Source organism: Pipra filicauda, unplaced genomic scaffold (genome assembly GCF_003945595.2).
Source record: "Pipra filicauda isolate LSUMZ 115617 unplaced genomic scaffold, ASM394559v2 scaffold287_size946512_pilon, whole genome shotgun sequence".
In the NCBI taxonomy this organism is placed as follows: domain Eukaryota; kingdom Metazoa; phylum Chordata; class Aves; order Passeriformes; family Pipridae; genus Pipra; species Pipra filicauda.
In genome coordinates, this window is record NW_024104406.1 from 355,008 (window position 1) to 379,359 (window position 24,352).

A 24,352-nucleotide genomic window follows, 5' to 3' on the forward strand; every position below is an offset into this window, starting at 1 on the left:
AACTGGTTCTGCCACTGGGAACTTCACTGTGGCACTGGGAGGTCCAGGGGGATCACAAGTGTGCATTTATTTACAGATCATCCCACTTCACCTGAAGGTCAAACTCGAGCAGCACACAGTAGAAGACAAATAATTGAATAAGTGAATCCTATTAATAAGGCAAATTAACTGAATAATCAGTGTAAGTATTTGTCTTGTAAAGAAAACCATTTTTATTTGGAGTAACTCAGAACTTTAAACGTCCTAAATCAGAAAACCCACTGAAATCTGAGCAAGCAACTCTGAGATTTATGCTGTTTTAAGTGACAAGAGAAAATGCCCTTTTTTTCCCTTTGCCCTGGTGTATAAATCAGCTTTAAGATACAATTTTCCATCTATCCTTGGCTAATTTTCCTGCAGGGGGAGGTGGAGAGTCAGAAATGGTGCTTTTTTTTTGTCGTTTTGTTTTGTTTTGTTTTGTTTAAACTGCTGTTTTCCAGCCTGCTTCCAGCTTTCCCTGCGTCCTGGGGAGCTATTAATCCACGGGAGGCAGCTCCCAGGGATGAGTTACGGCCCCTGGCCAGCCCGGGCTGTGTCTGAGGGGTTTTATTAACCCCAGCCCACTGTAAATAACGAGCAAACACCCGGCTTTAGGGCTTGATTTAAAGGTGTTCCAGCAGCAATTTGCAAACGGGAGAACACAGGGAAAGGGATTAAGCAACCAACAGCTACGGCAGAAGGCTGCTCCTTTTGTTGGTGTTGTTTCCATCCATTTTAAAGGTATCTGTGCCCACAAATACCTGTGTTCTCACATATATATTCACTCACACACGGTGAGTGAAATGCAGCTCGCAGAGCCTCCTCTGGGGGCTGGTTTTGGGGTTGTTTTTCATTATTCCCCAGTTCTGAATACGTTACAGCTCCATTTTCAAGGATGGAGCTGGGCGTAGGAAGAGCAACGTTCCTGTGCTTCTTTCCAAGCTCTGATGTATTTATAATGCCACAGTCTCAGTGAAAGAGTGTGAGGAAGGAAGAGGATTTCTTGTTAAATTTGGCTGTGCTAGGAATTTGTAGGCTGCTCCTCTCACACCAAGGCAGTCTGTTAGTTTTAAATCTCGATAAAAAGATTGATATTAGAGCTTAAAAATGCTTTCTGTCCATTTTCATACCTCATTCTGGAAAATACAGTTCCCTGGCAGCGCTGAGCTGTTCTGTAGAAGCCATTTGAGCTTGTGCCTTATTATTCTAATGTTGTTTTTGTTCAGAAGATGCTCATCCCCTCCCTGTCCCTGATTTACTCACGGTACCGTAATTCCCTGCGTTGGCAGCTGGCGAAGCTCGAGGCAAAGAGGAGCCGTGCACAGCTGGGCTCGTCCCCCCCATCCAGGTTTAGTTAACATGGATGTGAGAGCACAGAGCTTCATTGTGGGCTGCAACCACAGCTCTGCCCTGGGAGTGGAAACGATGGCAACCCTGGCAGTAGTGTCAGCACACATCCACGGGGAGCTGGGCTGGGAATGAGGGATGGGGCGGGGGTCAGTCCGGAGGGAATTCCATGTGCTGCCTCTCAGCTGTGGATGCTGCAGGGACAAGTGGGTTGTCTTCCTGCTGTTGGGAGTTTGCTGAGAAGCCAATGACCCGAATTACTTGAGAATGGGGAATGAATCTCCAACCCAGTGCAGGTGCTGTGGGTTGGGACAAGCCTTGCCTAATGGTGGGAGCTGATCACCTCCATCCCTCCTGCCTTCACCACCACCCAGCTTCCCGCTGGGGCTCCTCTGGAGCAAGATGGAATGGTTCCAAACTGACAGAGGGCAGGTTTGGGGTGGATATTAGGAAGAAATTCTTCCCTGTGAGGGTGGAGAGGCCCTGGCCCAGGTTGCCCAGAGAAGCTGTGGCTGCCCCATCCCTGCAAGTGTTGAAGGCCAGGTTGGACGGGGCTTGGAGCAACCTGGGCTGGTGGAAGGTGTCCCTGCCCAGGGCAGGGGGTGGAACGAGATGAGCTTTAAGGTCCCTTCCAACCCAACCCATTCTGGAATTCTAAGATGGTCTTTACCAGATTCTTCTTTGGTGCAGCTCCCTCAACAGCAAAATAGAGACTTGAGGCGTTGCCTCTGTGTTCATTAGTTTTGAAAATACCTCAATGCTTAGTGCTGTTTTACAACATGGAATTTTGCATTAGAACTTGGAAAGGGACCGTTGAGTCCTTTTGGATAACCTTTCCCCTGGATGTGGTACCCACCACGATGGATCCAGACTGTGGCTCGTGAGGCTACTGCAGGGTAAAGAAAAATTCAAACACTTATATTTAATTATTTTTCTGAAGCTCTTCTGTCCTCTCCCTGTGCCATGTGTTATGATATGTTACTGTGTATTTTGGTTGATAACTGGTTCTTTTTTGTGTCTTCTTGAGTCTTTTGCCCCTGTGCTGCTCCTTCAGGCTCTTCTTGCTGCTCTTGCTCAGGTTGCTGCAGGTTGGGTTCAAAGCTGGAGTGAACTGGGACTGAGACCCTTTCCAATAATCCGGGGTGGAAGGAGGGCTGGGCCCTGATCTGATTTTTTTTATTATGATGAGACTAAAACATGTTCTTGAGCCCCTTCTCAGTGCTGGTGCTTTAACAATAATTTTCCCCCCACGAAATCTGATAAGAGCCTTCAGTGGATTTTTTTCCTCCCTCCTCTCTTTACAGCAATTTTAAAGCCCTTTTATTAAATCTAAACCCCACTGTTTGATAGTTCATCTCTAAGCTGTAATTACCCAATATGAAGATACAAGCACAAAATAATTTCCTAGGGAGGTTTACACAAAAAGGAATAACTCTCATTATTATTTTTTTTCAGTCCTTTGAGAAAATCTATAAGAGGATGAATAAAGGGAAGAGTGATGATAGAGCAGCACAGATACAAACCTGATGATCTCACCCAATTCTGACGGGGTTTCTGCTCCAGTGGCTCCCTTAAAGGAGCACTGTCAGGAAGAAAAATCACAGTGCTGGAAGTGGCTCCTGCCATCAATCACTGGCCAGTGAGAAGGTGGGGGATCACATGGATTCCCTTTGGAATTCAATCAAAACACACTTCAGAGGTATTTAATCATACATTTGGTGCCTGACTCCCTGGCACAGGACTTTTGTAATCCCACAAAAGAGAGGCCAGAAGACAGTGATGCAAGTTATAAATTCTTTTCGTTGTAGATACCAATTTTTTTGGATTAATTATGTTTTCCTGCACTGGCCCTTGGGCAGATTGATTTACAGAAAATGATGGCTTTTTGTTTCTTCACTGCTAGAATGAGCTAAACTACCATTTTCTAACCTGTGTCCCTGCAGTGCCTGGGTTATTGTGAGGGCTCTGCCAGAGGGGACAAAGGAAAGTGTGTCTTCATCCAGCACTGACGTAGGAGAAACTCCTGGAGGTCCATGAGTTGAGGAAGGTGTTTTATTCCCTTTCTCTGGAGCCAGAGTCTCAAATAGATAGGGATTTGTATTTCCCTTTTCCTCAGGAAAATGCAGTGACCCATTGCACTGGGACAGCCCTTCTCAGCAGGCTGGGGCAGCAAACCTGAGGGAGGTAAATGCACCAGGAGCAGGTATCCCACTGCTCTGTGGGAAATCAGAAATGCAGGTAGGGGGTTGTGGCTCTGGAAAGGTGTATCAGTAATTCCCATTAATTCTTTCTGCATCTCGATAGATTAAAGAGCCTGGTAATAAACCTTTACTTCCCACAGCCATTTTTTGGGGATCAGATATGTTCCTGGGTCAAATTTAAATGATCAATATAGATACCTGTTTTGAAAATCATTAGAACTGTTTGCCTGTTTTTAATTTGCTTGTCTTGGGGAGAAAGAAAAGAAAAAAGGAGGTACATATCCCCTTCAGTCAGGTTTGTTGCTGTTTCCAAATGAGTTAGGAGCACAAAAACACCACATGTTTTCCCAATTCCACAGGTATCCTCAGCTCACAGTATCACTGGGGGAAGCAAAGCTGGTTTATCTCCACAGATGTGAACGTTGTTCACTCCTGGGTCTGGTGGTGGGTCTTGATTTCTGTTTTCTCTCCATCCCAGCACTTTTAGGCTGCTCCTTGGATTTTACCCTTTTTTTTTTTTTTGCATCCTGATGTTCTGCTCAGCACTCACTGGCTCCTTCCCCTCCCTGTTCCCAGCAGGCATTTCTGTGGTGTGGGAGTGGAGTTTAACATCCTTCTTGTAAAAAACTCTTTCCTTCAGGAATTAAACAACCAATCTTCCATCCACTCTCTGTCCTCTTAGCTTAGCCCTAAATATTGGTGCATGTTTTAACCTTTAATGGTGCTTTTTAACCTCCCAGTGAGGTGTGGGTTACAGATGCTTGGGAAACCCTAGGGTATATCTGGAGGGTCTTCTGATTATTCCCTATTTCAGACAGTTGCAGGATTTTGTAATTTGAAGCTGCATCAGTAGGCACAAAGTCCTGATGGATACTTTAGTTTGGATTGTTAGTGGAGTGTCTGTGGTTAAATAGAGTTTGCAGTGTTTGCCCCTAAAGCCATGCTTAGAGAAGGTGGGCAGTGCCCAGGTGTGCCAGGTTTGGTGGTTCATATCAGAGACTGGCACCAGGAGATGCCAGGCGGGAAGGGCACACAAGTCCAGCTGCTTCCATAAAAATGGTTTTTGGGTTGGAAGGGACCTTAAAGCCCTTCCAGTTCCATCTCCTGCCAAGGGCAGGGACACTTCCCACTATCCCAGGTTGCTCCAAGCCCCGTCCAACCTGGCCTTGGACACCTCTAGGGATGGGGCAGTGCATTTCCAGCACCCCCAAGTACCTTGTTCCTTGGAAAAGAAAGTTCTGTCAAACCCTGGCACCCATAACAACTTACACAGGGAGGTCACTACAATGTGTTCATTAATTAGGGAGCCCCTCAATGGGCTTCAGAGCAGCAGCACTCCAGGGTGTGGTGAACTAGTGGGGTTTCAACCCATCTGTAGCTCTTTGGGCAGCCTCTGGGCTCTTCTCTTCATGGTTTCACTCTCAGAAGGACAAATACAAAACATAAAGTCATCAGAAATCAAATTAACCTGATCTGTGAACACACGTATTAAAATGCCTTACTTACAAAAATCTGGATATTCCACAGTGGAGCAGAGTTTGGGAACGTTTGGATCCCTGATCCGTGTATTTCTGTAAGCTTAGCATGTTTGCACTACTCTCTTGTTTGGATTGCTCTTCTGTTTGGATTACTTCTTTGTTTGGATTACTTTTGTGTTTGTTTGGATTACTTTTTTGTTTGGACTGTGAGTTTTCTATTTGTTTTAGGGTAGTTGAACCTCCGTTAGAAGGTATTTGACCTCAAATTGCTGGTGTGCACACTGAAATCTCGGCTCTAATATACATCTCACTCGGTATTCTGGAATTTAGGAAATAAATACAAGAAAATGAGAAAAGCTTTACAAAATGTTTTCCAAGTTGGTTTTAGGAGCCCTCAGTGATACTGGGCTTGGTTTGGCTGTGGGGGAGAGCCTGGTGTGTGTGAGAGGCGATTAAAGCCCAGCCTTTCCAGAAGATAACAACACTCGGCACCCATAATGTCTCCCTACGCGATCCAGCCCTTCCAGCTGCAGAGTTTCTCCTTCCTCCCACCTGAGCACCCCAAATCCCACCTCCTCTGGGTTCCTGGAGCCTGTGTGTGTGTGGCTGCCGTGCTCCAAAGGGCTCAGGTGTCCCGGTGCTGTGTCCCCCCAGCCCTCTCCCTGCTTTGCTTCCGCACTTGTGTCACGAGGTTGCCTCGCAAGGGGGGTTTTTTGGCCGGTTGCTATGGTTACCGCTCCGCCGCCCCTGAGCCGGAGGCACCGGGCCCGGCGGTGCGTTTGCAGCCCTAATGAAATGCAGAGCGGTGAGTTAAAGGTGTAAGCCCAGCGTGGGGATCGCTAAGCAACATCCCTCCGTGATGGGCCATAATTACTGCTGCCAGCTCTGCGCCGTGCTGGAGCACGAGGCTCCCTCCTCCACTGCATCAAACCCGTGTTTGTGCCAGGAGCTTCACAGGAGCTCGGATCTATCATTTTTCATAGTCCCTTCACAGTTTCAAAGAACTGAGTTTGACCCCTTTAAATTATTCACACCTTCAGACCGGCAGCATCTCCCACGTCTCCTTTTGTGTGTGTCGCCCGTTTCCTGCTCGTTCACTCCCAGAAATTTATTCTAAAGACCTTTGATTCTTCTGCCCCAGTTTCAAGAAGTGAGTCCAACTCATTTCCTCCATGCTGCTTCTTGCGTATCTGAAAAAATCCAATACTGTTGAATTAAAATGTGTGCATTGCTGTTGAATTAAAATGTGTGCGTGGTCGGTGCTTGGAGCTGTTTGCTCCAGGATCTGCTCCAGAAGGAGCTGATGCCTCAGGCCTTTTAGAATCCCAGGCTGGTTTGGGTTGGGACCTTAAATCCCATCACGTTCCCACTCCCTGCCATGGGCAGGGACACCTTCCACTAGACCTGGTGGAAGCTTTCTGCTAAGAGCTTTTATTTAGTGTCTGTCCTGAACAAGGCATTTTCTGCACCAGTTTGAGAAGTAAAATAAACCCAGACCCTGGTTGGATTTCCACATTCCAGCGAAATCACTGATTGCACCACCCGCTGCAGTGGCACTTCTGCAATTAGTTGCCTCGTGCTGGCAGCTGGGGTGGTTGGGAATCTCTCTCCCAGGTTCTCTGCTGATTCCCTGTGTTCTGGGGATGTTTTACATGTACAGCACCGGAGCTGCCGATCCTGGAGAGGAAAAACTGGCTGATTTACCTGCTCTACGTCCGCAGGGACTACGAGGAATGCAAGGTAAGAGCTGCCTCTGGGACTTCCCTGGGGAATTATTTTACTGGTGTTATAAAATAATAGTTTTCTTGACAGTTTTCAAAGCATCCTCTTTCCTTATTTCTTTTGGAATAAGGGGACCAAGAGAAAATATAAGTGAAATTACTCCAATGTTCTCAAATCCTTGGCTGCCTTCAGGATCCGTGTGTGCAGCTCTCTGGAGCAATCTGTGAGCTCAGGGTGTCTTTAGGAGTGGAGAAATTGAAAAAACTGCAAACCTCTCTTGTTCCAAGTGATGGATGGGGTTTTCCAAGCTGATAATAACTCAGTTCCACAGCACAGGTCTCTGGATGGTACTACAGAGATGCTTGAAAAACACTCCAATTGAGGAAAACGTTACCACCAAGTGTAAATAAAAAATATCCTGCTGACCCTTGGGCAAAATTCTTTCATTTTACACATGATCCATTGCACCCTTTAATTCCTCTTGGGTTTGGAAGTGGTTGTTTATTTGGGATTATAATGGTACATCGACTAAGGAAATGGCAAATTATTATTAAACAGTGTGTTTTCCTGATAAAATGAATCTGAGCTATGGAAGATGATGAAGACCAGGCTGGATGGGGGTTGGAGCAACCTGGTCTAGTGGAAGGTGTCCCTGCCCATGGCAGGGGGTGGAATGAGAGGAGCTTTAAGGTCTCTTCCAACCCAAACCATTCCATGATTCTAAGAGGAAGACATGAAGATGATGCAGCACCAGGCAGGAGGAGGGAAATGAATTCACATTCAGATTCTGTCATGTACAAAGAAGATCTGAAAAGACTTTTTGTCTTCTGAAACACCAGGTTGGTCAGGACTTGTCCCTCTGCTGGAGAGCTCCTGGGGGTGCTCAGGAAAGGGACAGGCTGAGGAAATGCATTTTGCTCTTAATTAAAGGAGCCAGAGGGTTGGATTGTCAGCACAGTGATTTCCTCTCAGGTCTTGGTTTGAACAGATATAAACAAAAGTTGGACTAGTCCTCTAAACAGAAAATTGTTTCCTTTTTTTGTTATCTGGCTGGATTATTTTGGTGTAAGTTGACTGTTCATAGAGTCACTGAGTACAGAAAAGAAAAGTGTGTGCAGCTCAGGAAACCAGAGGACATAACAAGTAGATGATATAATGGCAACACCGACTTCTGCACGTCTTCATCGGTCAGGGAAGCAAGGAAAATAGGGGAGTAAAGATTGAGAGAAGGCAGCTCATAAATACTCCTCTGCTTGGCAGGCCAGCTTTGCTGGCCAAGGAAAAGGCAGCACAGCTTTTCCTCAGAGCTCACAAACCAGGGTTTCTGCAGCAAGATTAGAGTTTGGCACCAGACCACAGCAGGTTAAATGACCTTCCCTCCTGTCGCCTGGATGTGAGGGCTGTGTGCTCAGAGGGCTGGGTTTGTCCCAAAGACAGGAACCTCAGCATGCCAGGATGGTTCATCAGTCCCTGGGGAGCAAGAGGTGATTCAGCTCTAGGAGGGCTGAGCTGCCCCCGGGGGGGGGGGTGTCTGTCTCCCCCCCTGCTGTTACCTGGGGTTACAGATCCAACCTGGATGCCCTTAGATGTGATAAGAAGAGACATTCCCAAACTTGCTACCTGGGGCTGATGCCTTCAAAACCAAAAGAGGTATTGGCAGTGTCCCCCAAGGCCTAAATTGCTGTGAACTCCTTGGTTACAGCATAGTTTGGGCACTTGTTAAAATCCATTAGATTTCTTTTAAGACTCAGTTAAGAAACAAGTGACCTGTGGTGCTAAATAATTTTAGTCTCTCCCACTCAGTGCTTTGAAACGCTCCCTCTCTAAAGTGGTTTTAAAAGCTTTCCTATTTTTTAGTGCTCAAGAAGGTCATTGAAAGCTGTTTATTTACCAACATCAACTCCCCTGTGAAGGCACTGAACTGATTTTAACCCTCTCAGGGCCACTCCAGCAAGGTGCAACCAGAGCCTGGGGCTGCAGCATCCCCTGGGATCACACAGGGACTGGTTGGTCTCCTGCCAGTGTGTCTGAATTCTGCCTGTGGCTTAAATAAACTGGGGGGGGGGGGGGAAGCTGAGATTACAGATCATATTTCTCCTCTCAAGGCCTTTTGCTGTAGGATTTTTTAGGGTTTATAGAATTAATCAGATCTCTGTAAAAGACAGCTCTCTGTTGCCCTCTCTTGCTCTGAGAATCTGGGTTTATGCAGATGGAGCAATACAGAGTATCCAAATTGAGATGTGTGGTTATTTCTGAGTTCTATAATAGTGCACTTTGTAAATTATGTAGATAAATTAGCAGATGCAGGTGAGGGAAGAGCAGCCCAGGTTTGTTCTTCCTTTTCCTTCCTCTCTTTTTCCAAGTGAGGATTCTCAGTAATAACTCTCCGTCTTCTCAATAATTTCTTCTCAACTCGTATCTTCTCAGTAATAACTTTCCCAATAACAGTTTTCCTTCCATGTGCTGGATTTGAGGTTTGGTTTTCAGGTCCTTCACTTACATCCCTCTGGGAGGCAGGGGATGCTGGGACTGACCACACACATCTGGAGTGCCAGATGAGCACCATGTTACTGCTCACACAGGAATTATTCTTCCCTCCCTGTATCTCCTCCACTTCTGCACAAAAGTGGAGTCTCAGAGCAGAAGTGATGCCTTTAGTTCCTACCCAGAGTGTTCATCCTCCCAAAAGTCACTCTTTTTGACCAGTTTTATAATTTCAGGGCACCTGTGACTATGGATTATGTCCAAACTGCACCCTCACCCCAGACTGGCTGCTGCATGGATGCAGCCAGCAGGAATTTACATTTCCATCAGGTTGTTTCCCCCCTGCACTCCTCATTTGTTCATTTGGCTTTCATTGACTCAGCTGCAGTTGCTCCAATTCAATTTATTTCTTCACAAATGGCCTGGAGCAGATACCCTTATCAGCAGAGGATGCTTCCAGACATGCCTCGTGGCATTTTCCCCAGGTAGTATCTAATTACCTTTGGGAATAGGAATGAACAGAGGAATACTGAGAGGGCCACAGTATTCCTGGCACAGTGCTCTCCTGGGCACCCTGGGGTTGGCCCAGTCACAGTCCAGTGCCCTTGTTACAGGTGGGGTTGTGGTTTCTGTGACTGAAATCAAATCTCTGTTAAAATGATGCAAGTTTACAACTCCTGCCCTTCCAGGCTGTCATCAAGGAGCAGCTCCAGGAGTCCCAAGGGCTCTGTGAATACGCTGTCTACGTCCAAGGTACGTCCAGAAGTTCATTTTGCTGAAATAAGGCCCCCCTGATTTGAGATGGAGTGAACAGTGAGAAGGGGAACAGGTGAGGGAAACGCATAAAATTGTTGAGTAAAAGATATCTGGGTTTTTTTCCCCTGCTTGCTCCATCTAGTTTTGGAGTTGGGGATTTTCCCATGAAATGGGCAGATTAGGTTTTCTGTTTTCTCTGTCACTGATCCCTCCTTGGACTGTGAGCTCTTGCCCTTCAGTGCCTTGGGGTGTGTTTGATTGGGTTACAGTTGTACGTTTTCTCTTAGAGATCCCCACCTCAGGTGATTGTTGTTTCACTGTTGCTTCTAAGGATGGAATTCCTCTTCCTGCCCTGCCCTCTGTCCCCTAAAAAACATCCCCCAAAACGTGGCATTCTAATTCCAAGTGCTGTGGTGGGGAGGACAGCAGAGATTTGCTGGCCAAAGACACACTGTAGAATCTGGGGAGGGGAGAAATCCAGACTGCATCTGTACAAGGAATTGCCCAGGGTTTGAAGCTTCAAGCCTTTATTCTGCCCCCCCAAATTTCTGCAGGCAGGCAGAGTCCTTTGCCTGTGTTGTCATTCTGCCCTCAGACACATCTCCTTGGAGTGCTGCAGGAGGGGGAAGGACCAAAGGAGCGTTGCTAAAATAGATCTGTATCCCCCCTTCTTTCCCTGCTGTCAGAGGGACGTTTTCCCTGCAGATAATGCACTAATTTGCCTGCTCTGTGTTGTCTTACAGCTTTGATATTTCGCTTGGAGGGGAAGATTCAAGAATCTCTTGAACTTTTCCAGACATGTTCCATTCTGAACCCACGGAGCGCTGACAACCTCAAGCAGGTGGCACGATCCCTGTGAGTGGTGTTTTATTGTTTCTCTTTGATGTGCCACCCAGGACCTTCCATGTTTTGTTTTTCTTCCAGGCTGCTTAATTCCAGACATGTTTCCTCCTTATCTACACTTGGGTTGGCTCCCAGAAGCGTGGGTTGTTCTTTAAGCAGAATCCCTCTTATCTGCCTGGCTGATTTTGTGTTTTCTTCTTCTTTGGGCTTTAAGCAGAGAGGTGACACTGATTTCTAGTTCACAGCCACAGGTGCTGACCTGAGCTGGGCAAACTTACCCTACAGACCCCCTTCTGTCTCTGAATGTTCTGTTAGGTCACATGTCCCTTTCCTTGGAGACAAAGGCAGGCTGCAGAGTCTGGGAATTCATTCCTTGCATCTCCAGTAATGTCAGGATGGGTGACCTTGGCCCTGAGAGGGAGCAGTGCTGAGATTGCTGAGATTTTAAACTTCTCCTGCAGCTCTCTGGAGAACCAGGAAATAGCATCATTTCTCACTGGCAAAGGTGACAGTGGTTGCACAGCAGGGTCTGAAAGCAAGGAAAGCATAAGAATTGAAATCCTTTTTGCAGGTTTCTCCTGGGGAAGCACAAGGCAGCCATTGAAGTGTACAATGAAGCAGCTAAACTGGATGAGAAGGACTGGGTGAGTGTCCAGTGAGCTGCAGATTGTTGTAGGAGCTGCAAACTTGTCCCAAGGCAAGGTGAGCTCACACTGCCTGTGCTCTGAGCCTGGTTTGGCTCACAGGAGCCAGGCACCATTCCACCTGCAAAGCCCCACACCTCGTCTTGGGCCACAGAGAATTGAGCAATGAGTTTGAGCTTTGCAGATATCAGTTTGAATGTAACCAGAGCTGTATGTTAAGGGCAGTTTGGGAAGTGTTCTGAAACCCTCAGTTGTTAAAACTCGCTTGAGTAATTGGGAAAGCTTTTGTGATGCAGAACATGATTGAAAATACAGCAGCCATGATTAAATTAGCCCTCCTATATAATAAGACAGAGAAGGAAGAGCAGTTGCAAAGGGAAAGGTGTGACACTGGGTGAGAGGGCCTTTTGCAGGTGACTGTTTTGCCTGCAGGAGTGTTTCTAAGATGGGCTTGCAATATGTGAGCTCATCTATTTGTTGCTCAGTATGTGTAAAATTCAGGATACAGGGATATCTTTGGGTTTTTTTCAACTTACCCTGTGCCAGACGACTCAGAAACCTTTTATGCTCTGGGTCTTTTTCCCACTTGCATTCCCTTAGCTCACCAAGCTCCTTGCAGTGCTTGGCATCCTGTAACCCTATTTACAACCCAGCAGGCAGATGTCAGTGGGGATTTTGATGAGTTATTCCCCATTCCTGGCTCAGCACTGGAAGGAGAACCAGTCTGTGCTCTTCCCTTGTTCTGCAAGCTGCAGCAACCAGCAGTCATTGCTCAGTACTGTCTTACACAGCTGGAGAGGCTGCATGGAGGAAAACACCATTCCAGGGGGTTAATGGGGAAATAAGAGTTTCCTGTGGAAGGTCAAGGCTGTCTGAGCTGGTGAAGCAGTGAAATGCTCACCAGGATAGAAACAAGGAATGGGGGCCTTGCTTTTCAGCTCCCCAAGATGTGTTGGGATGGGGAAGGTGCCAGGTGCTTTTCTGTTAAACTGTGGGTGAGGAATGAGAGGCATGGACAGTCCCTGCAGTGTCACCAGAGTATTTAGGATCCCTAAGGGATCTTCCTACCCTATGCAGAATTGTTTGGGATGCCAGAGGGATATCGGCCCTTCTGGTGCTCAGCTTCTGATTTGCCTAATTTTTAGGCACATCTTCCAGTTTAGTCCAGCTGGGTTGGGCATTGTGCATATCCTGATGATGTACAGCTGGACTGAGAGCCACCCATGAGGGCAACATCCCTAGTCTGAGAGAGTGACATCATGGGGAAGAAACCAGTCTGTGCTCTTTGTTCTCTGAAGAGGAATTTCTCATCTCTCTGAAGAGAGATTTGTCTCTCTGGTTTTTGTCTCAGTGGACTGTGATCTTTTGTGTACCATCCCACTTATTCTCTGTAGGTGCCTGAACTTGAATTTATAGGTTTACTTGCTCTACAGAGCAAGAAGGGTGTGGGCAGGCACAGGGGTGTGTGCTCCAGGTCAGTGCTGTTACTGCTGTCAGATTCTGTATTTCATACCTTGTGCTGATTTGGTTTTGTTCTTTTTTCAAACAGGAGATCAGCCACAACCTGGGTGTGTGCTACATGTACCTGAAACACTTCAACAAGGTAATGCCAATGGGAAGCAGGAAGCATCCCAGAAATCTCACAGTCTTTGGTAGCTTGGAGTGTGGGTCATTTGCAGCCATAGGTATGAAGGAAGTTTTTTGCTTCAACCTTTGTTTCTGGGATCAAAGGTTTGTGAGCTGTCTCTGTTCCCATTTGTCTGTTGAGTTACTTTGAGTCAGCTCCAAGTCAGTGGGGTTGGATAAAGGGAGCCTGTGGAAGAGCAGGAGGCTTTTTCTGAAATTCAGGATTTTTCAGGGAGCATTTCTGGTTTTAAATGGAATGTTTGAGAAACCTCAAACTAGACAGAAAACCAGCTGTGCTCCAACAAGAGCTGCTTCTGTCTCTGAGCCTTTTAGAGCCAGACCCATGAACAGTGCTGGCTTTGTGGGAGCAGCAATCCAGATCCATCCTCCTGAAGCAAGAAGTGTGGTGGTAAAGCCCCAAACCATTTCCCCAAATCAAACTGCTCCACCTCGTGAGGAGAGTTCCCAAAGGAAACCTGCTGCCCCTGGGGTCTGGCAGGATTCAGAGGGAAGAGTTTTGGGCTTGGTTTGCTGGAGGTGCAGCAGGCACCTTTTTTCCTCCATGGAAGGGGTTTGCTCCTGTGTCTGAAGCTCCCTTTGCCCCAAGCCTGGAGCAGAAGTCACAGAAGAGCACAGCTGCAGTGTGGGCAGCACTGACTGCATTAGCTTTGGAGCTGACAAAGGACTTCTTGGAAGCTGAAATGGAGTTATATTCCCAGTCTGAGCATGCTCCTCAACCACCCCCTGAGTGCTGGGGGTGAGCACTGAGCTGCCTCTGATCCAGTTTGTAAGGGAAAAACCAGCATTTAGAACCTTTTTGTTTCCAGTGTGGCCCTGCTGCTCTTCCTTGTGGGGTGCTGTGGCCCTTGCAGCAAACCCCAGCTGCATTCCCTGTTTGAGACATCCCTGTAAAACAGAAAGCTCTAGAGTATAGGTTCACACTTGGGATTTGCTGTCTGCACTGACACCTTCCAAACTGGGACCTGCTCACATCTCTGGGATTTTCACTTGGCAGTCCATGCTCACTGCTGGAAGGGCATTTAGGGAAGAAAAGGCTGTAAAGTACCCGTTCACCTGACAAATCCGGAGCTTCCCCCAAACCAAACAAGCTCAAATCCTGGAATAGATCCCTGTTCCTCTCCTCCCTGGGAGGCCATTGCCTCCTGCTTGGCTTGGAGCACGTCCTGTTGCCTTTTCCTGCCCCTAAAAGCCCGTGGCTGCTGCTGCAGAGCTTGTTCCAACAATTATCTGGGCTGGGTTTTGTGTTCTGTGTCTCAGGGGGTGTTGGTTGGCTGTTCTTCCCTGGCTCTGGGGGTTGCTCTCGGGCTGCTGCTTCACTGAGGGCTCTGTAATCACTCACCAGTTTTTGTTTTTCCCTCTGCTTGTGTCTTTAGGCACGAGACCAGCTCAACAATGCCCTGGAGCTCAACAGACATGACCTGACTTACATGATGCTGGGGAAAATCCACCTCTTGGAGGGGGAGATGGATAAAGCCATTGAAGTCTATAAGAAAGCTGTAGAGTAAGAAATATCCTTTATTCCATCTGCCCATTCCCCTCCTATGCCAGGAGAAAATTGATTGGTGTCCCAGATCTGAATTGAGGCCATGATTAAAAAGCTAATGGTAATTATAGAGTCTCTGAGCAAAGCTGGCACTTCCAAGCTCTTCAGCTGTCTCTGCTCTCAGCTGTGGTCCTGCTCCTGCTGACAGTGTGGCAGGGAGGGAGGGAGCTGTGGAAGGGCTGCCAAAAGAGTGGAATAACAAACGGATGGAGATGCCTGGGAGCAAACTGATCCAAAACTGACTTCATCAATCCCAAAGGTTTATCTACCAAAAAGATCTAACCCTGATTGTCTGTCCCAAATCCTTGGCTGGGTCTCACATGCTGCTTTCCCTCAGAGTGGTTTGTGTTTGGAAGCTGTGAGTGGGCAGACTGGAGGTGGGTTGGGGCACAGGGAGTTTATCCCACCCCACCACTGCTCCTCAGTGCCTGTTTTAGGATGTTCCTGAGCATCTGATTTACCAGTGCTTTAAAATGTAGCCAACACTAAGGAAAAGCAGGAGCATGTCAGGAGCCACTGGAGGAGCTACCCCAGTGTTCCCCTACAGGTCTGCCTTCGGCTCTCTGACAGTGGGTTGGGTTGGGTGGGCATTGGGACTAATCTAGAATGTTTATTACGTAAATAATCCTTGCTAAGCACCTTACCAGGTTTATGTATCTTATCCCATTTCTTCCTTGCCCTCCTTTCTTCCTCACTCCTGGTTTTTTCTCCTTTTTTTTTTTTTTTATTCTCATCTTTTTCCTTGCTGTTTCCAGCTCCACCATGATCTGTTATTCCGTGTTTGTGCACCACCAGGCACAGGCAGTTTTGTTGTGGTTGAGATTTAGAGGTGCCAATGTGAGTGTGCAGATCAGATTTCCTAAGTCTGGGCAGCGGGGAATTGAAAACTGACTTCTGTTGTGGCGAGGCTTTTTGGGTTTGGTTGTTGTTTCCATCCTGTTTATTTGTAATCTTTTTACAGGGTGAATTAAAAGTCTGACGAGGAGCGTGTGTAGGATCCATCAGAAATGCTGAGCACTGCCTGTCCTACGTGGCCTGGGAGGCTTAGGATGGATGGATTTACAGGGTGGTTTATGGGAGATGATGGAAAATCCCATTTTGTATTTCCAGGTCACTGATGCAGACTCACTTTGCAGCTTAACAAACCCACGTTATCTTTTTACGTGTCCAGATCTATCCCACAGAGCCTTGCTGCCTTCCCATTGATACCCAGAGCACATCTGGGAAGCTGAGGCGTTGTGTTGTTCAAAGGAAGTCCTCATGGTGGCAATTGTTCTGATATTTGTGTTTAATAATAACAGTGAAATTAATTTCCTGGAGTGGTACAAGTGTAATGTAGCATCGTAATTCCATGTTCTGTTTTTACCTTGTTCTGGAAGAGCTGATAAGCAAACGCAACCCTCTGGCTTTTGTGTTCCAGGTTTTCTCCAGAAAACACAGACCTCCTCACAGCCCTGGGCTTATTGTACCTGCAGGTACTGAAGGCTGTTAGCTATTGCATGAACTTAATTATTTTCAAAAGAACAATGTTGGTTTTTTTATAGAGTTAATTTCTGTCCACCTCCCCGTGACTTGCACGTGTTTCTCTAAAGACTGAGTTTAACAGGACGGAGCTTGATTTTCTGTATCTTCTTGTTGCTGCTAAAAGCAAGTTGATTCCCTGGACCACAGCCAGAGCAGGAATTGTGTTTGGCAACGGCCCTAATTCTGTTATAAATCCTCCAAATATAACAAAACATGACTAGTCATTACCTTGTTCCTGGAGCAGGAGTCTTGCAAGTTATCCTACAAAAGCAGCCATGAAATTGTGAGTGTTAATGCACCACAGAGGAAAATCAGAATCGATTTGAATAACAAAGAAGTGCTTATCCCTGGGTCTGGGAAATGGATGGGAAGGGCCAGCAGATTGTTCCAGAAGTAAACTTCCCAGAGAGTGAACAAGCAAAGGACAGGCAGCAGTGCCTGAAAGGAGGAGGAGGAGGCCACAGGGCTGATCCAAGAGCTGGAGCCCCTCTGCTCTGGAGCCAGGCTGGGAGAGCTGGGGGTGTTCACCTGGAGAAGAGAAGGCTCCAGGAGACCTTAGAGCCCCTTCCAGGGCCTAAAGGGGCTCCAAGAGAGCTGGAGAGGGACTTGGGACAAGGGCCTGGAGGGGCAGACCAAGGGGGAATGGCTTCCCACTGCCAGAGGGCAGGGATAGATGGGATATTGGGAAGGAATTGTTGGCTGTGAGGGTGGGGAGGCCCTGGCCCAGCTTGGCCAGAGCAGCTGTGGCTGCCCCATCCCTGGGAGTGTTGAAGGTCAGGTTGGATGGGGCTTGGAGCAACCTGGTCTAGTGGAAGGTGTCCCTGCCCATGGCAGGAGTGGAACTAGATGGGCTTTCAGTGAAATCAGTTGAAAACACAGAATCGCAGGATGGTTTGGTTTGAAGGGACCTTACAGCTCATCTGGCTCCAATCCATAGGATTTCAGTGAGTCTAACCTGTCATGTGTTCATGCAGGGCCACAGTCAGGCCCACCAACCCTTGCAGTCCAAGGGAAGACAAAGAAAGTCTTTCTTACCTGAACAGAAGAACCCTGAGCAGTGAGGAAGTTGTGGTGAGAGAATCCAGGATGTGCAGAGTAGCAATTCACAGCCTCTTTTCTGGGATAAAGGAGCAGAGAACTGTCAACCCAGAGCTCACTCTTGTGTGGAAAAGTCAGAGCACAAACTATTTGGAAGCCTTTGCTTGGGTCAGAACAGTGAATCCAGCCCAGCTAAATAAATTTTTAGAATCTGTGCTGTGAATTATCAAACGGGAACATGTGTGTGCCATGGGAGCACTGTAAAATTCACTTTCTTGAATATGTAACTGAACCAGCAATTCTCCTGCTCACAAAGCATGTGTTCTCCTTCTCAGCCACCCTTATTCTTGAATTTCTGATGTGTATTTACTTCTTTTCCCAGACTGGAGATTACCAGAAGGCTTTTGAACACCTTGGAAATGCACTTACCTATGACCCAGGCAACTACAAGGTGAGGAGTGGGAATGATGATGGGACACCTCTTAAGGCTAATTCCAGTATCAGAGCTCTGCCATCTCTATCCAGGGCTCAGAGAGCCTGGAAAGGGTCATGTCCAGAAAGGTTTTTCTGAAATACATTTCTGTGATGTTTCCCTGGGTGGGGAGTTTGGGGATGTGTGGAGATAGGGAAAGGGGAGGAGGCAGAATATGGGATTGACCCCTTTGGTTTTTAATCTAAAGTTACACCAAATCCAGGTGGAATTTACTTAGGAAGAAAAGTCTTCTAGACATTGTTTCAAAAATCCCAAGAGCTGTGCTAGGTCCCTGTGACTCCTCAGGACAGAGCACAGCTCCAAGTGATACTGCAGTATGTTATTCTCTGCAGATAACCCTGCCTGTGCTTCCAGCTGCTGTATAGACTCCCTTGGCTCTGGCCTGGAAAGCTGAGCTTGGCATCTAGGTTTCCTTCCTGATTGTGGAACTGCTTCCCTTTTTAGGGGTGTTACTTCATTTCTCTCCTTTTTTTCTCTGTTGACAGTGCAGAGTATTGCAATGTGTGGTTGACAAACATGAGTTATTGTGAAAACACCTTTACACTTACAAATTTTACTTGTCACTGTGAAATCCTATAAGGGACTTAACTGGTGTGGTTTAAATATAGTGTGTTGCACTCAGTTCCTTTTTTGTCCCCATGCATATTCCCACTAATTTGCAGTATCAGCCAGTCAGTGTGAACTAGGAGAGCTTTGCTGCTTATGTCTTGCTTGAGTATGTTTTACTCCCCACTTATCTTGTACCAGAACTATTTCTATCAGTGCTTGGTGGTAAAAAGAGTCTATAGATTCTTTCCATAGAACCATAGACTCAGAGACTCAGACTCCAAGAAATACTTCTGTCACCCCAAAAAATACCCCAAACACTCATCATGTTGCAATATTTATAGAATCATAGAATCCCAGAGTAGTTTGGGTGAAGGGGACGTTAAGGATCAGTGAGTTCCACCCCCTGCCATGGGCAGGGGCACCTTCCACTAGCCCAGGTTGCTCCAAGCCCCATCCAACCTGGCCTTGAATGCTTCCACGGATGTGTTCCAGCTTTCCTGGGCAAACTGTCTCATTTCTGAGACAGTTGTGGTCAAAGTAGTGCAGGAAGAAGCAGACTCAGGTCCCTTCTTCACCCTGTGTTCTGCTGTCTGGTGGGAGATCCGAGTCCTCATCTTCTCCCCACTGTTGGTCGGGGCAGCCCTTGGAAGAAAACCCTGAAAAAGTTCAGTGGTTGCTCTCGAGGTGGTTTTAGTTTAATCATTTTGCCCTCTTGCTGTTCTGCTGTGTCTGGTCCCTCGGTGTCCCCCAGGCCACCCTGGCTGCTGGCAGCATGATGCAGGCCCACGGGGACTTTGACGTCGCCCTCTCCAAGTACAAGGTGGTGGCCGGCGCCGTTCCCGAGAGCCCCCCGCTCTGGAACAACATCGGGATGTGCTTCTTCGGGAAGAAGAAATACGTGGCAGTAAGGATCACTTTTTCCTGTCTGTATCGAGCTTTATGCAAGCACAAGGCTCCTGTGGTGCAGAGGCAGGAGGTCTGTTCTGGCCGGGCTGTCACAGCACATTTATCCCTGTTTTTGCAGGCTATCAGCTGCCTGAAGAGGGCAAACTACCTGGCTCCCTTTGACTGGAAGATCCTGTACAACCTGGGGCTGGTGCACCTCACCATGCAGCAATATGCCTCAGCCTTCCACTTCCTGAGTGCTGCCATCAGCTTCCAGCCCAAGATGGGAGAGCTCTACATGCTCCTGGCAGGTTTGTGATGGTCCAGCTCCAGCAGAGATCCAGCTGAGGGGATGCAGCATTACAGACACAGAAGGTGTGGGCTGAAGTAAAGAAATAGTGCAAGAAGGCTTTACTAAGAAGCTCTTCCCCAGACTGTTCTCTCTGGGGTGAATAGAAGGTTGAATTGCAGTCAGATCAGATTAAACATTGAAAAAGACTTTAGGTGTGTGAGCTTGGGGTTGGGTTCCCTAAGGAGTGGGTCTGGATTTACAGCACTGGACATTTTTGGGATGAAATGAGACAAACATGTCCGAAGTGACATCGAGAGCAGATGTAGATTAGAGATTAGGAAGAAATTATTCACTCAGAGGGTGGCGGGGCCCTGGCACAGGTTGCCCAGAGAAGCTGTGGCTGCTCCATCCCTGCAAGTGTCCAAGGCCAGGCTGGACAGGGCTTGGAGCAACCTGGGCTAGTGGAAGGTGACCCTGCCCATGGCAGGGGGTGGAATGAGATGGGCTTTAGGGTCTCTCCAGCCCAGGACATTCCATGATTCTGTGATCAGCAGGGTTAATCCTGGCAGCAGTCCAGGCAACCCTGCTGGCACATATTTTATGACTGAATGACATTCAGCATTGCCCTAAAAATGAACTCCTTGTGAAACATGAACTCCTGTGTGTGTGTTTTGCTTTGATGCAGTTGCTCTGACCAACCTGGAAGACATTGAGAATGCCAAGTGTTCCTATGAACAAGCTGTGGCCCTGGACAAGTAAGTGTTCACCAGAGCTGTCATTTGTTTGCTCCTGTGGCTTTGCCTTCCTGCACCTGATATCCTTTGCCTCTTGCTCTGCTTTGACCCAGAATGGTTTGCAGTAGAGAGAGACACTTTTATTCCTGTGCAAGTGACAGTGTTAAACCCACTTTTTTTTTTAATTCAACTCAGCTCTGAAAAATGAAAGGGGATTTTATTTCACACCAGCCCAAAGCTGGGTTTTGTTTTGCTGTTTGGTTAGTGAGTCAGTGGTGATGACTTTGGATTCCAGCCCTCCTTTCAGTGAATATTTATACACAGTGGAGCAGATTCAATAGGAGGAAACATATTTTGTAACCTAAAGTTTGAGCACTGTGCAGAGCAGTGAGATGCTTGGGATAAAGCCTGTTATGAATTGGGCAGAGGGAAGATTTTGGCTGGCAGAATCTGGGCAAGAACTCTGTATAAAGCAAATAAAACAGAGCAGGGGGTAGTTCTTGCTCCTTTTTGTTAACGATATCTATGTTTGCAGTCTAGGTCTTGAAATCAGAGCATTTGGTTTCAGAAATGTGAAGCTGAACTTCACAGTATTTCGTCATTTCAGGCAGAAAATCAAAATTATTTCAGATTTATTAATAGTTTTGTCTCTGTCCCCAGTTCACTGTATTTGCATACTTAGAGCAGCCAGCACTCTGAGCCCAGAGTCTGTGCTGGGTACAGAGCAGTGCCAGGAGTGCTTTCCATCTGCAGGGGCCACACAAGGTGGTGAGAGATCAGAGATGAGGGAGAAATCCTTCCCTGTGAGGGTGGAGAGGCCCTGGCACAGGTTGGCCAGAGAAGCTGTGGCTGCCCCATCCCTGGAAGTGTTGAAGGCCAGATTGGATAGGGCTTGGAGCAACCTGGTCTAGGAGAAGGTGTCCCTGCCTGTGGCAGGGCGTGGAATGAGATGGTCTTTAAGGTCCTTCCAATCCAAACCATTCCAGGATCCTATTCCCAGTCAGCCTTCCATGTCCAGCAAGGCAGGACAGGACCTCTAAGATTGCTCAGACTCCTTAGTCAAGGGCTTGTGTGCTTTGCTCAAAAAGGGAAAGAATAGAAATTTGGCTCTCCAGCTTTGCCCAAGTATTTGGCACTCCTGGGATGCTCCAGCTCTGTGGTCTGACCAGGAAAATAAACCCTCATCAAAGCAAGAATGAATTCCAACTGCTGGGGCCTGCTGCAAGGAATACCCAGGCTGTGTGAGGCTGGTTCAGCTGACACCCTGTGTGTTTTAACCAGTTATTGTGTAGCTGGATCTGTGTCCCCACAGGCTTCCTTTGCTGGCGTGTCCGGAGCTGTTTGCCTGGGATGCAGAGTGTGGTGTTGGTCTCCATCGCCAGGAATGCTTTTATAGCGGCCTGGGTGCCATGCTGGGGGCTGGAATGAAAAACATCTTGGAAAAGCCTTTGGCAAAGGTGTACTCAGTCCTGGTTCTGCTCACAGCTGCCCTGTCTGGGGTTATTTAGCCGTTGATTTTTCTCTGACTGTCATGTCGCTTCTCTGCTCTCAGAGGCGGCGAAATACCCCCTCAAGGTTCAATTAATTTTAAAACTGGCTGTTTCCAGGACTGTCTGATCTCTTCAGTGTTGTGGCAAGGACAGGGAGGAGGGTTTATTCTGTGGTGGGGTCAGCCTTCCAGTTTCCCAGTTAAAGAAGCAGCCATGGCTATAAATGCAATCAGATTTGCCTGACAGTGTTCCCTGCAGCGCTGTCACCTCGCCCGGGATGGAGAGTCAGGGCCTGCAGGTGACACTTTCTTTACTGCCCAGTACCAGCAGGATCCTTCCCTCCTGCATTGTCCCTCTTCCTTGGCCCCCAGTCCATGGATGGCTCCAGTTATCCCAGCCACACTCCAGGAGAGGGCACCAGTCCCTCGCTCACATTGATTGTCAGAGCACGGAGCATCCCCGCCTGACCCGTGTGCAGGGATGCTCCCGTGGGCTCCTGCAGGGAACTGGGGGCAGGCAGAGTCCTCCACCCACCCTGGCTGGGCCAGATGGGAAGGTGCTGTTGGGGGTGAATGTATCCTAGTGAAGAAAATGGATACTGTGGAAAATGAGGGTACAGGGAGCAGTTCTGCCTTGTGAAATCTTCATTAGGGAAGGGAGGCAGGAGTGTGCAGGGACCCGTGTGAGGTGGTGTGTCTCCTGTCAGGTCCTTTGCAGTAGGGATCTCCTACTGCTTGTCTGTAATAGTACCTACAATGCCTGTGTTTTACTGGGGGAAGGAGAGAGAAGAGGTGAGGGATTGAAATGTAAAGAGCGTGCTCTGGAATTGAAATGTAAATTCAATGTAAACAGCATGTTCTGCAGTGGGTTAGGTTGTAAAATAAAACCAATAAAGCAGGAGTCTGTTCCACTGCTTGTCTGTGCCAAGCTGTTCTACAGACTGGGAATGCTGGGAAAGTCTGAGGGAAATTGGGGAAAGATCAGCTTTCACAGTGTGATGAAAGCCCCTGTCACTGCTCTACCTGTCCCAGGATCCAGGGGCTGGGAGAGCCGGAAACGCTCCTGGGATGGTCCCCAAGGGCACAGAACTGGCTGTTCAGAGGGTGAGGCACCTGAGGGAGGGATTTATGTCATCACTGACATGGGGAGAGATTGCTGAGCTGAGGCACTGTGTCTGTCACCAAACATGAGGGACTCAACCATGTTCCCAGAGGACTGTGGCTCTGCAGCCCCTCCTCTGCCAGTGCCAGACACTGAGGTGTCCCCAGCTCTGCTCCTGGGGCACACCTGACACTTATTCCAGCCAGGACAAGTGTTCCCATGGGGAATGTGTGTGTCTGCTGCAGGTGCAACCCCCTGATCAACCTGAACTACGCTGTGCTGCTCTACAACCAGGGTGACAAGGAGGGAGCCCTGAGCCAGTACCAGGAGATGGAGAGGAGGGTCAGCGCAGCCAAGGAGAGCAGCGCTCCCGACTTCGACCCCGAGGTACGTCCTTCCCGGGGGCAGGGGCTCGGGAACCACGCCAGGGCTGGCAGCACATCAGGAGATTTGACTTTGAGTCCAGTTGTTAGGAAGAAATTCTGCTCATGAGGTGTTCTGAGCGGAGCAGGCGCCTGCTGAGAGCTGCTCGCTTTGCTGCTGCGCTTTGAAGCTCAGTTCTTCAATCAATACCCAGCAAGACAAGATTCCCTCTTAATTAAGGGAATGAATTAACAGAGATGTTTCCCCCGAGCACCGAGGCCAGAGCCAGCTCTGCACAGCTCTCATTTTTCAGGGTTTTTTGTGGAGATGTTGACTTTATTGTTTTCTGAAGGGTTTTTGCTCACAGTGCTCTTCTCTTTGTGCTTCTTGAACAGATGGTGGAGGTGGCCCAGAAGATGGGAGCTGCCCTGCACGTCGGGGAGAGCCTGGTCTGGACTAAGCCTTCTAAAGAGTCCAAATCCAAGCAGAGAGCTGCTGTGTCAGGGAAATCCTCCAGCTCTCAGCAGCCTCTGGGCTCCAACCAGGCCCTGGGTCAGGCCATGTCCTCTGCTGCAGGGTATGGGAAAACCATGCAGCTTCCCTCAGGTGAGTCTCCTCTGCTGCTCTGTCCAGCAGAGCTGTGGGAGTGCAGTTACAGCACATGTGCAGGAAGGGACTGACTTGCCTGCACAGCAGTAAGGTCACTGTTTGGTGATAACTTTCCCAGATTTCTGGGTTAAGGAAGATGCTCTCTGTGGTGCATTACACTCTCCTGCTTCTGCAGGGATGTGGGAAGCCAGGAAAATTTCCCTTCCTGTCTGAGCCACGATGGCAAGACTCCATTAGCATGAGATTGAGATCTTGCTCTGAAAAGGAGGTGGTTTCAGCAACCAGACCTCCTGCTTTCCTTTGGAAGAGCCCAGGAGCTGATGTGCACAGACAGGCTGTCGGAGAGGAGGGAAAGGATGGACAATTTTCCAAAGCACTTTATCACTTCTTCTACAACAATAACTGCAGCTGGATTGCTCCCAAGCTGCCCAGCCAGGCCCTGCCTTGCAGATGTTGCTGGGTTAAGTGTGGGCCACAGGACTGAGGGTTGCTCAGGAGATGGTGTGAGCCTTACTCCGATGGCTGCACGTGCTGGGGCTGCCTAGGAGCATCTCCTGAGCCACCATTCCCCGCCTGACCTCTCGGCCCTCA

The 24,352-nt window shown here is 48.1% G+C and overlaps 1 protein-coding gene across 1 annotated transcript in view; it reads left to right on the forward strand.

Moving 5' to 3' along the window:
- The window catches only part of BBS4 (Bardet-Biedl syndrome 4), a 36,595-nt gene that overhangs the window by 9,035 nt on the left and 3,208 nt on the right, over positions 1–24,352 (forward strand). The window contains exons 3-15 of the mRNA XM_027723869.2: positions 6,705–6,784; positions 9,940–10,003; positions 10,750–10,861; positions 11,421–11,493; positions 13,043–13,096; positions 14,514–14,641; positions 16,104–16,158; positions 17,628–17,696; positions 19,039–19,191; positions 19,312–19,483; positions 20,150–20,219; positions 23,035–23,176; positions 23,548–23,758. Coding sequence (XP_027579670.1) covers positions 6,705–6,784; positions 9,940–10,003; positions 10,750–10,861; positions 11,421–11,493; positions 13,043–13,096; positions 14,514–14,641; positions 16,104–16,158; positions 17,628–17,696; positions 19,039–19,191; positions 19,312–19,483; positions 20,150–20,219; positions 23,035–23,176; positions 23,548–23,758 — 1,383 coding nt within the window. The remainder of the gene's footprint in view (positions 1–6,704; positions 6,785–9,939; positions 10,004–10,749; positions 10,862–11,420; positions 11,494–13,042; positions 13,097–14,513; positions 14,642–16,103; positions 16,159–17,627; positions 17,697–19,038; positions 19,192–19,311; positions 19,484–20,149; positions 20,220–23,034; positions 23,177–23,547; positions 23,759–24,352) is intronic.